The 12,856-nt window shown below is 41.5% G+C and overlaps 1 protein-coding gene across 1 annotated transcript in view; it reads right to left on the bottom strand.

The window, feature by feature from the left end:
* The window catches only part of Pamr1 (peptidase domain containing associated with muscle regeneration 1), a 92,138-nt gene that overhangs the window by 5,761 nt on the left and 73,521 nt on the right, over window positions 1–12,856 (bottom strand). The window contains exons 7-8 of the mRNA XM_013352566.2: window positions 5,630–5,842; window positions 3,879–3,945 (exon numbers count right to left, since the gene is read on the bottom strand). Of these exons, the coding sequence (XP_013208020.2) occupies window positions 3,879–3,945; window positions 5,630–5,842 (280 nt within the window). The remainder of the gene's footprint in view (window positions 1–3,878; window positions 3,946–5,629; window positions 5,843–12,856) is intronic.

The following is a 12,856-nucleotide window of genomic DNA, read 5'->3' on the forward strand; positions in this document are numbered from 1 at the left end:
GGAGAGGAGGGAGAGAACACACATTTAATTGCAAAATTAGATAGGAAAAAGAGTTAATTTCAATGAGAGAAAGGCAGGCACATTTTTTTCTCCAATCATTATCATAATGGGACAATATTAGGAACTGACTTGAACTAAACTGTGTTGATACAGTAACTTGATTTGGCAATTAGCAAATGTAATTAGGTCACCTCAGAGACTTGAACTTTCTCTGAGGCAACACTGCTTGGGAGAAATACAAAAACTTGCATGTAAATGTGAAAAGGGGCATTAAATGAGCCCTGAAGTTGAGGCCCCTAGAGACACTCTCTGGGGAGAGATGCTCGTATCCTGTAGCTTATGATGGTTTTACATTGGGGTAAAATGGCTGTCAGTCTGCAAAGGAAACTGTTGTCTTCATTTCTGTGTTCTTCATTCTGCTGTCTTCAGAGCTACTGTGAGGGTGGGGTACTGGGTGAAAGCAGATGACACCCAAGATACCATTTAGCAGTCACCATTTCCTCCCTAGAGTCTCCAGCATATCAATCTGATATTGTCTAAAATGAAATCTATTTCTTGTGTCTCTATGGTGCTGGGCTCAGGAAACATTCAGTCCACACTGCCTTCATTCAACAAATATCTTTCTATGTTTATAACCAGGTCTGGGAGCTTCTGAATGTCCAGTCTTTCTCTTTTGGTCACCGAAGCTACTATTTGTTTCCGGAGGCTGCAGAAAGTAAGAATACCCGCTCCTTCAGTAGCTCGCCTCCCGGAGACATTTAACTAAATTTTACACTTGCTTTCTCGATTGCAGGAGTCGCCTAGCTTTTTCTCCCCAGTCTACCGTTAAAATTGCTGTAACAGTAGGAAGCCCTGTTGTGTGTTGTGCTCAGGATCCCTGTGCAGGCATCATCACCGAAGCAAGGTGTCTTCATGGGAGCCAAGGATTGCACTCAGCAGAGTGCTGCCCCCGGGGAACCAGGGAAAGAACAGAAATGAGGCCTTCTGCATTCTACCGCCTTTGTTCCCAAGGGAACGCCTTGCTTGGAGAAAGACAAACATGGATGAGAGCCTGACAGGGCAGGCTGTGAATGGCGACCTTCACCCGGGAAAACGCCAAGTGGTTCTGCTTTAAAGAGACATCTTGTTCACGCCTTTGAGGAAGTTACTTAACATCTCTGAACCTCAGTTTCCACACATGCAAAGAAACGTTAGTAAGATAAGATGCAAGTAATAATAGAAAATGCCCAGGTTCACAGGTTACCAGGAGAACTACACAAATTAGCCTATGTAAAGTGACAGGAGCAACCGCTGGCACACAGCAAGCATGAGGTCAATGTCATCTGTCAGTATGGTTTTTTTTTTGTTTGTTTGTTTGTTTTTTCTGGAATTCTCTTTGTTGTTATTGTTGAAGTGGTGGTGACATAGTTCTTTTTTTTTCTTTTTAAAAAAGATTTAAATTTCTTTTGCTTCCCAAGCACAATTCCTCTCCCTCCTCTCCTCCCATTTCCTCCCCCACCTCTTTTCTAACCCCTCCCCATCCACTCCTCAGAAAGGGAAAGGTTTCCCTTGGGAGTCAACAAAGCCTGACATATCAAGTTGAGGCAGAACCAAGTTCCCTTAATGTATAGCACTGTTTTAGCTATCCTGGATCTTTTTGTTTTTGTTTTTGTTTTCCCATATGGAGCTGAATATTGTTCTTTCGAGATCTGTGAAGAATTTTGTTGGGATTTTGATGAGAATTGCATTGGCTCTGTAGATTGCTTTTGGTAAGACTGCCATTTTTACTATGTTAATTGTACTTATCCAAGAGCATGGGAAATATCTCAAAATTTTCTGGTATCTTCTTCAATTTCTTTCCTCAAAGACTTAAATTTCTTGTTAGATAAGTCTTTCACTTGTTTTGTTAGAGCTACCCCAAAGTATTTTATATTATTTGTGGTTATTGTAAAGGGTGTTGTTTCTCTGATTTCTTTCTCAGCCCATTTATTTTTTTGTATATAGGAGGGCTACTGATTTTTTTTTTTTTTAGTTAATCTTGTATCCCACCATTTTACTAAAGATGACTATCAGCTATAGGAGTTCCATGGTAGAATTTCTAGGGTCACTTATGCATACTACCAAATCATTTGCAAATAGCAAAAGTTTGACGTCTTCCTTTCCAATTCATATGCCCTTGATCTCCTTTTGTTGTCTTATTGCTTTAGCTGGAATATCGAGTACTATATTGAATAGGTATGGAGAGACTAGATAGCCTAGTTTTGCTCCTGATTTTAGTGGAATCACTTTGAGTTTCTCTCCATTTAATTTGATGTTGACTTGCTGCATATTGTCTTTATTGTGCTTAGGTATTTTCCTTATATCCTAGATCTCTCCAACACTTTTATCGTGAATGGGGGTTGGATTTTGTCAAAGGCTTTTTCAGCATCTAATGAGATGATCATGTGGTTTTTTTTTTCTTTCAGATTGTTTAAATGGTAGGTTACATTGACAGATTTTCATATGTTGAATCATCCCCGCATCTCTGGGATGAGATCATGGTGGATGATTTTTTTTTAAATATGCTCTTGAATTTGGTTTGCCATTGTGGTTTTTATCCTTACAACAATCCCCCAGGATTATTATTAATTACCTCTGGTTTTAAAAAGAGAAAAAGAAGGCCCAATAACTTCAGGAAGTTGCTTAAACATAACTACGATTAAAAAGAGGCAGAAGCATATTTTGAACCTGTGACTGTCAATCAAATTTATTCATTCAAGAACTATGAACTGAATGACTTCTATGTGGCAGAGGTGATACCAAACAAGAAAACTTCAGCATAAAAGAAACAAACAGTATTCTTTTACTTGTAAGTTGTATATTTGAAATGAAAGGAGGGAAGGGGGAAGGGAGGGAGGGAAGGAGAGAGAGCGAGAGAAGAAGACAGGGATTCTAAAATGAAATAATCATGGTGAAGGACAGAGAACACAGGCGGCAATGGAAGCAGCCTGATGTGGCGTCAGGACATGTGTGTTGCTGCTAGTTTCGCTGACACGACAGCTCGGGGCTAGGGATGTGGTAGTAAAGTATTTACCTAGCATGTTTTAAGCTCTGGGTGCATCCCTCAAAACCATAAAATATTTTTAGAATAATCATAAAAGGACAGTTAGAGATGATATCTCTCCTCGGTGAAACAAGCAGAGAGCTGAAAGATAGGGTGGGGGGGGGTGCGCTAAGCTTCTATATATGCAGAAGGAGCAGTTTCCAGACTGAACAAGCAATATTTCTGAACAAGTTTAATATTTCTGATGCAGAATTATGCTTGGATTGGTAGAAGAAAACCAAAAATGTTTATGCAACGTCAGCAAAGAGAATAAAGAGGAGGACAAGCAAGACATGGTCTTTGTGGCCACCTCCGCTGTCTTCTCGAGAGAAGCATTGGGTATACACAAGAGTTCATATCCCTCATTTAGACAGGTCATTTATCTTTCGCTCCTGGGCTCTACCCATTTGCCTCATCTGCTTGGTCACCATCAAGCTTGTGTCCCTAACCTCTAGCTGGCTGCAGTATTTAGCAGGATTTGCCAGCTCCTAGAAGCTGCCATAATAAAGAAGCAGTGGTTTCAGGAAGATGAAAGTACTAAACTCCAACTCCTCAAAGATCATCAGGGAAGCTCGCTGCTTCCCATCAGCCATCTGCTTTCCCACGATCCAGTAAAACTTGTACCTCTTCCAGTAGTAGCTACCTCTTGGCCAAAAGCAGCTGGCTAATGAGCCTCCATCTAACAAGCCCCATTCTTTCATGACCCCTTAGTACTAAATGTCCCTAAGAAATGCCAGGCTGCCTTTTGGCCGAACACAAGTGGAGAAGGGAAGATAGTCATTAGCCCTGAAAGTGGAGTTAGGGGGCTTGGTCTCACCTTGACTGAACCTGCATCGGGAGGACTTTCCTTCTCACCAGGTCTGAGATCTTCGGTTCCCGGCAGGCTAGAAACAGATAAGCTATGCTGTGTGATCCTTTATCATCTTCACTGTTCACTCCATAGCATCCAGAATAATACCTGACTCCCACCCTTCTAGGCACCATGCATTCATTCCCCGGTCTCAGAGGCTGGATGCATTGGAAAATTGTCAACAGTGCATTTAGCATGATTTCAGCTGCTTTTCACCATAGTGGCAGCTGCCTCTGGAGAATCCAGTAGTCCCCTCTGGAAAAAAAAAAATAAAACTGTTCTGCCAAGGTGACTTGGGACAGTGGCACTTCATAGATTAGGGCCATCTGTTCATGGGAATGGTGTTAGCAAGCTAGATCATAATGGGATACAGCCCACAGGGGGAATTAAGAAGTCCTTGTTTAAAACCAGACGGCAGGGCCAATTATAAATAAGTCCCGAGTAACCAACCATTCCTCGTCCTGTCTCCGCAATGAAGGTCCCTCGCAGTCACCAGGGGACAACTCGGAGCCCAGTTTCAATTCACTGAAATCTTTCTCTTTTTTTTTTTCTTCCAGGGAAAAAGGAATCCTTCCCACCTCACTTTCCCAATCCAGCAGCCAACATTTGTCTAATTAGCAACTTAGAGTACTTTGGTTGTATTAATTTGTAAGAGAAAAGTTGACAAAAACCTCCAAGGACATATGCAACCCCGTTCCCATACTTAATGAAACCAAACATCAGGCCCTGCGCCGGGCGGGGGAGAGTCGCTCCTGGCGAAAGTCTAAAGTGATTTATCCTTTTCACATTTATCCCCTCTTCTCTTTCATCCCTTTCCCCATGATCCGGGTTGTTGACAAACACCCAGCAGAGAGAGTGGAGAGTGGGGGGCAATGGTTTTGACAATCTAGGACATGAACCCAATTTTCTTCTCAGTTAAGGCAGCATCAGCCCAGAATAACTAATGGGTAAAGTCGGGGAGAAACTGCATCTCGGCTGTGATTGGGGGGTGGGGGCGCCGACATCCCTACACAACGGTCCAGGGTTTTCTGTTCCCAGCCTATATTTTAAATGTTACTTCCTAGACTGGCTTGCTTTGAGCATGCCATAAGACAGACGCTTTCACTTCCATCTACGCCCACTTCTTCTCCCATCTTTCATCCGGAGTGCTATCCCAGCTCCTCCTAGTGTCCTTAAATCCCTCTTGACTGCTACGGATCCTACCTCGCCATCTCTCAATTTCAGGACGATTGATCTCTCTCTCTCTCTCTCTCTCTCTCTCTCTCTCTCTCTCTCTCTCTCTCCTCTTCATTTGTTCTTCTAACTGCCCTCTAGATGTTTCAAGGTCTGCTGTCTTTGTTTTTAGCCATCTACATCTGCAGCCTCCCCAGCAACACGCGCTTGTTGACTCTTTTATTAGAGACACAACAAAAGCAGCCAGGCAAAGGTTTACAAATTCCATCTTTGGATTTACGTATCTACAACTCAGCCTGGCCATCTTTCCCAACCCACTCTTCTCCATCATCTTAGAAAAGATGAGAGCGGGGTCTTCTTGGGTCCCAGAAAAAAAAGAGGCAAAAATTTGAAAGGATACTCTCCAAGATGAGAGTTGCAAATGATTTGCAGGTAAGCCTGCAAGAAGATATTTTTCCAGGGACTTAAAAGCAGGCATAGGAGCTGCCAAAGAATTATACCTACTCTGTGCACGTCTACAGAATCCAGAAACATCCCTGAGTTACCTTTTATGCAAATGGGCTGCTTCCCCGACCACTCTCCATCCTGCTGGCAAGTTCTTTTCTCGTTGCCACTGAGAACATAGGAGCCATTACAAAAGAATGACACGACCGTGCCGATTTTCACGTGGTGCGCATCAAGGAGCCCAGGACCTCCTGTGATCTTCTGGTACCCATTGACTGGGCCTCTGAGGTCTGAGCAGTTTTTTTCTTCAAGGACTAGAAGTGGAAGAAGAAGAAAGAGAACTGTTGAAAGTCTGAGTCATCCGGGTTTAGAATAGACTCCTCTCACATTTCATTGAATTAAAAAGACAGCGCCAGAGAGCCTGCTAACAACACTGCTCAGAAGGAGCTCCGAGAGGAACTTCAGCCTAGGAACGCATGTGGAAAGCGTGTCTTCAGCTTGCTTTATGGCTTATTCCTGAATCAAGAAATCACTTGTTCTAAATATAAATCAGTTAGACACTAAATCTTGGCCTTACATGATATTGTTCCCTTTGTTCTCAAGCTGTGGAAGCTAGGAAAGCCTGGACGATGTAAATATGTCACCAAGACTTTTCAATCAATATATCATGGTCATTGTTTTTTGGACGAATTGCCTTATATCTTTCACTTTCTAACACCTAGGCAACTAAACCAGACTTCACCAGTTTCCTACTTACGCTGTGTAGTCAGAAAGTAGAACTGACCTGAAATAAGAGTGCTTATCTAAAATGGATGTAGGCTTTAGTTTTCATCTCCAGGAAGAAAATAGTATGCTGAAACTTTTTGTTTTGTTTTGTTTAAAAAAAACAAAACAGGGTGTTGGGGGAGTGCTGGAAAGATGGCTCAGTAATTGGGAGCACCAATTGTTCTTCCAAAAGACCGGGATCGATTCCCAGCATCCACAGAGTAGCTCCCAGCTGTCTATAACCCCAGTTCCAGGAGGTCTGTCTTCTAGCCTTCAGGCATCAGGAGTGTAAGTTGCTCACTGACACAGATGCAGGCAAAACATCCATACACACCAAATAATGCTATATAATATAATTGCAGATCCAGCAGACTTCCCTCATCTCCAAATGGAACTTTCCATCTGCACAGTGAGCATTCATTATGAAGAAATCTCTCTTCTTTCATTCCTGTTGGACAGAGACTTAAAGTCACAATGACATCAGCAGCTATTCTGGGCCTTTCCAGCCATAGCCTAGACATGCTCTATTGGGTACGGAGCAGAACTGACTGAAACAGAATAGGACACGGTAATGAATATGACCAGCCTAGGGAAAAACAGCTAGTCTCCTGAAGAATGCAACCTGTAACTATTGAATTTGGGACCAATGGCTTTATCAGCTTCCCTTGTTTCTTTTTTCAATATTTATTGTATTTTATGTGTATGAGTGTTTGCATATATTTGTGAGCTACATTGTGCTGGGTGTCTGCAGAGGTCAGAAGAGGGGAATCCTATGCCTTGACTGTTGTGACCCACCGGGTGGGTGCTGGGGATGTAACCTGGGTTCTCTGCAAGAGCAACAAGTGAGCCCTGTCTCCAGTGCCTATCTCTGACTTCTCCCCAGTCATCTTTTTCCTAGGCGCAGACTCATTCCCCTGAAACAGTCCCCAAGTAATGCGATTGTACCTTCCGCAGGCCTTTCTCCCTATAACTCACTGCCCCAATTACCTTCCCTGGAATTAATTTACTTGCCCCCAGGCAAGAAAACAATTTCCATTCAGATAATACCTCTAAAATATTCAAAACTTAAAAAGAAATAAATATCTTTCCTATGTACCACTTGGGAAAATTGCTAGAACCAGCCAAATGAGTAGCTTGTCTCTACTCAGAGACTGTTGAGGCTATATGGCAATAGATCAATCATAATCTGTGTGCCTTGCGGTTATGTAATATAAGCAGCTCCTCTGGTGAGTGAATCCTAAGCTCCTATTTTAAGTGTAAGAAAAGGGGCCTCATGGAGCAAGCTGCTCAAAAATACTGAGATGGCATAGCAAGGCACACCACTTCAGATGGACTCAGAAAACCTCAGTGTTAACGTTTTCAGGAATGCCTCTCATATGGGAGAAATGGGCAGAGAAAACGCCCAGTGCTGCTCCCTTCACCCAGTACAGACGCATTCAGTTCTGAGCACACAGCCAAAAGACAACTGCTGGAACCACGGTGTATCCCGCCTGCACGTTAAAAACTGTGCAACTAATCATAACACAGTAACTGGGAAGCTTTAAGTCAAGTTGCTGACCCTTCACGGGATTCAGGACTAAAATACCTGGATCTGTGCTCCCAAAAAAGTAACCATCGACTGAAGTTTGGAGTCAATAAGCAGCCCTTTGCTGAGGCAGAATTATTCATTTGGGCCACGACCCCCAACTAGATTGCCTAACTTGGGCTTTTACTTAAATCTATGGCAAATTAGTCCATCTAAGAGCTGAAGTTTGTATAATACAAGCTTTGTTCTTCCTTTGCTCATGGCCAAGAGAGGCTGGGTGGCATTTAAGGCCAGTCCTAAAACAGTGAAAACCGAAGAACTGAAAGGTAGCCATGGCAGCTTCAGAAGACAATAAGAAATCCTTTCTGCTGATGTTTGGGACAGGGAAGCCTGAGAGCTGGCTTTCTCTTTCCTTGGATGGTGTCACTTTCAGAATTTGATAGACTTGATGATTTAGCATGGGCTAGACCCTCAGGAATCATACATATGCTACATTTACTGTGGGTTTGAACACTGAGGAGTTCTTGAACCTTCAAGTCATTCATTTCTCTCACAGGGAAGGCTTTAAAAATGAAAATGAAAGAGATGCTAATTTGGAATCTATCACCATTTCTACCCAAGCTGTGAGGATATGACTCTGCACAATGCTTCAGTGTGTACAATTTACATGACATTTGTCAAATCAGGTCATATGTATACTTTTCATGTAGTGCATCTTACTTCTGAGCTAAGAAAAGCCACAGCTAAATCAACAGAGAATTCTGAGAACACTTGCTGGTTTAAGTTATTGCATATATAATGTCACCAGGATAGATCCAAGCATACTTTTAAGTGAGGATCCAATGGACTATTCAGTGGAGTGAATACTCGTGTCTCCCTCAAAATCCTTGTGTTGAAATCCTGACTACTCCCGATAGGGTGGCATTCACAGGGAAAGTGTTTAGGAAGTAATTAAGCCATGAAGATAGTGCCCTCATGAATGGTATCATTGTCTTTATAAAATGGAATCCAGACAGTTCTCTCTCCTGCCTTCCTTACACCTATGAACTGGGAAGTAGGTCTTCTAGTGTCTTGATGCTGGACTTCCTAGCCTCTGTAACTATGAGAAATAAAATGTTAAACCACTTGATCGGTGCCATTTGGTTGTAGTAACCAGAACTGACCAAGAAGGAAGACAAGACCACATTACTGAGAATCAAGAGAAACAGACCATAGGAGCTTCATTAAAGACCCAGAAAATGAAGTTTTGTGGTAGCACTTTAAAAAGTAACTATGCTGAATATGCTCAAGGAAATCAAAGACAAGACTGGTAGCTTTATCAGGAAAATATAACCCTTGAAATACAACCACAGGAAAAATCTAAAATAGAAAAGTACAATGACAAAATAAAAAATTCAGTGGATAATTTAAAGGAAATCTAATGGGGCTGAAGAGTATTAGAAAGAACACTTTCAAGAAAAGAATCATAACTCAGTCTAAATGGCCAAGAGGTGAAAATGTATAGGAAAATAAATATGTATAGACAAATGAATAAATATGTATGTAAATTGATGTTCACAGATGAGAGGCGAGGGAGGAAGAGAAGCAATGTGCTAAGAGAGAGTAGCTGAAAAACATCCACAGATTCATAGTCTCAAATCCTCCAAAACATGAAGAAACTCACTTATAGAATGGACATATATTTACAAAGCAGTGGGGGGGGGATGAGGGAAATAATTTTTAAACTAGTCATTATCTATGGCTTATAACTCTGAGAATAGCTTTTGCTTCTTAATATTTTGTTTTCAAAATTTGCAGTCCTAAAATATCAGCAGACAAGTTTCTTGTTTATTATTGTTAATGCTATTTCTATTGTTAGACTCTCGAAGATAAGGCAAGACAGCCTGGCCCCTCTCTGTTAAGTATCTAAAGTCAACATTTGCTGTCCTGTGCCTCTTGTCAAATGTCCCATAGGCTCTCCATCCCAAGAAAAATCTCCTTAATATTATGCATGGTCATTGACAAAGTTTTTCTTTGAAATCTCTTCAGCCACTAGGCACTGGTAGAAAACAGTGCCTTCTAGCATAAGAGTTCAAATAATCACAGTTAACCAAAGAGGTAGAATTAATTCATTCATCCTTCTACTGAATGAACAATGATTGGGAATTAATGTCTCAAAACGTTATTTTTCTTGTGCATAAAGCAGGTCTATAATGTGTGTGTGTTTAGAATGAAAACGTAAAAAAAAAAGTTTATTTTTCTATATTTGCAATTGTTTGCAAAGTAGTCAACTACTTTTAAAGGCCATCTTTTCAAATTGAAAACATATTACAGAACATCCCAAAGAGAAGCCTTGAGTGGCCATTATTGGAACTATTAGAACAGTAGTTCTCAACCTATGGGTCATAACTGCTTTGGCAAACCTTAGTCTCCAAACTTATTTGCATTACTATTAATAACAGTAGCAAAATCACAGTTATTAAATAGGAAGAAAAATAATTTTATGGTTGGGAGTCACCCCAACATGAGGAATGGCATGAAAGGGTCACAGCATTAAGAAGGTTGAGAAGCACTGCTCTAGAGCACAATGCAGTATTCCTCTCCATTTTCTGAACTTTAGTAGCTTACCAATGACAAGCTTCCAAACTCAAATTCAAGTCTGCCACTCAGACGTCTGGGTACCAAGTGCGGTGTCTTACTTTCACATCTTAAATCCCACATACTAAAACCTTACTCCTATAGCAAACAGCCCCTGGACAAAACTGTCTCTTCTCTGCGTTCTCTGGATCTTCCCGAGCTGCACACCCACTTACCATGCTTTTGAAGGGAAGTCTGAAACTTGGTCTACCCACTGTTGTTCCTCCTCGTTAGATAGCTCCCTGGGGGTATACAGACCATCCACATCTCATCGGAGGTCCTTCCCAAAGACTTCAAAGCAACCCCCAATCCTCCATGTGTTCTCTTTTTGGAAACCTTTGTATCTCAACATTGGACAGATTCATGATTCTTTTCTCTTTGATTTTTTTTCAAGGTCTTTATGTCTCATTTCACCTCAGTGGAAAGGATATTTCAGACACAGCCAATAGAGAATTTAAAATATCTCTATGTCTGGCTTAAAGGAACTAGAGTCCCAATTTTGTTAAGTAGAACATCCCATGATGGATAATAAATAGCACATTGCCTTTTGATACTCAGCCTGGGTACACAAACACATCAAATTCAGTATGCCCTTATATGCTAGTGTATGAACAAAATAGTCACCAGAGGGGCATTTTTGTAAAAGATTGTTTCAGATGAACAGTTAAAGGCCATCCATATCCTTAGTCCCTCCCTCCCTGAAAGGCACTGTATGAGGTGGTTCATTATGACTCCATTTTACAGACACACATGGAAAAACTTTAAACTGTTCTTGTCTTGGATTCTCCAGGAGCCTCCACCAGGTTCCTGATATCCCTATACCAACCCAAGAGAGCTACCTTCTACTTTTCAAACCGTGTCTCGTTGCTGAGAGTTGGCAACTGCATCCTACAGAGGACTGTCTTTGGGTATGGAAACTAGCTTGTCCAACTTAAGAGAGTGGGAAATTGCCGTGATTTTGTCTCACCCTTTATCCAACCAAGAGTTACCAATGGGATGGGCATGTTTTGTGAGCTCTACTTCACACTTTCAAGAAGCCTATGGAATCAGGCTGCATTTGGGAATTCAGTAGAAAACACTCTTGACTGACTTCCTCCCCTTTCTTGTCTCCTCCAGTTCCTGTACTGTCTGATCCTACGAGTGATTGCTTTAGCAAAAGCCTAGTGCCAAATGCTTGATCCAGGAGAAAGTAGCCTGAGATAGCTCTGCTGTTCCTTACCAGAGGCACCAGAATCCTCATGTCTTCCCTTCTTGACTCTGTAGACAGTGATGGGAACCTAGTGAGGCAATTGTTCCAGAGCCCATGAACATGACTGGGTAATGAGTTCTTGAAGGAAGGTGAACAGGAATTTTGAAGATAAATCCTTAGAGAAGGACTTCCAGCTTCCATAAGCACTCTCATGCTCCAAGGCAGAGATTCACCCCAGCCAAGCTATTGTACCCGAACTGCAAAGGTAGTGTAGAAAACGGGATCTCTCAAGATGAAGAAAGAAGCCTTACTTGCCCAGGTGATTTAATGCTGTCTATATAGCATGATTCTACACAACCTGTGGCATGAAGAAGACACCTGTAATGACCAATACTGAATTCCCAATTATAGATCTTTGAGCTAGGTTTAAGTTGATTTAGAGCAAATAAAGTTATATTGCTTTTCTTCCTTCTGATTGGCACAGTAAGAACCACTACTGACAACTGAGGTGACCAAGGCAGAAAGCAGTGGACACAAAGATGGCAGCATTAGACAATGTCAGGACCTTGTGACATTGTCTTCAGGAAGACTGGTTCATTGGTACACACCAATAACACCACTTCCTGCATTCAGATAAAGTCATGCTGCCTGTGATGGAAGGAAGTTCATACTGAATCTATCTCGTCCATCCCCTCACCCATTCACCCAGCAGGAACTGGGGCAGAGCCCAGTCATGGAAAACCAACCTGCTCCCTCTTCCCTTCTTTCATTATCCATATAATATTCCTGTCCACAGAAGTATATTTTATGAATGAATCTAGAATTTTAATGTGCTGCAATAATCTTCTATAAATATTTATCATTTTTCTTTTGCTTAGATCTCCAGACTCAAAGTTCAGATTTGTAGACAAGAGTGGTTACAAAGCTTTCTGGGAACAAAAAACCAACTTACTCTGTCTTTCTAAAATCCATCATGTCATTTGTTGAAGGACTGGAGAAATAGTGATCGATCACTATGTATTTAGTAAGTCACCCTCACTCATGCCAAGAAGAAAAAGGCATTGACAGGTGCTTTTCTATATCTTTTTAAAACATTTTTATCATTTGAGAAATACATACATGAATATAATGTGCTTTGATCAAGTCTGCTCCCTGTTCTGTCATCTCCAATTCTGTCCCTATACCCCACCACCACCTTTCCCTCCTAACTGAATTCTCTCTCTCTCTCTCTCT

The sequence above is a fragment of the Microtus ochrogaster genome, assembly GCF_000317375.1.
Source record: "Microtus ochrogaster isolate Prairie Vole_2 chromosome 14 unlocalized genomic scaffold, MicOch1.0 chr14_random_1, whole genome shotgun sequence".
NCBI classification, from domain to species: Eukaryota; Metazoa; Chordata; class Mammalia; order Rodentia; family Cricetidae; genus Microtus; species Microtus ochrogaster.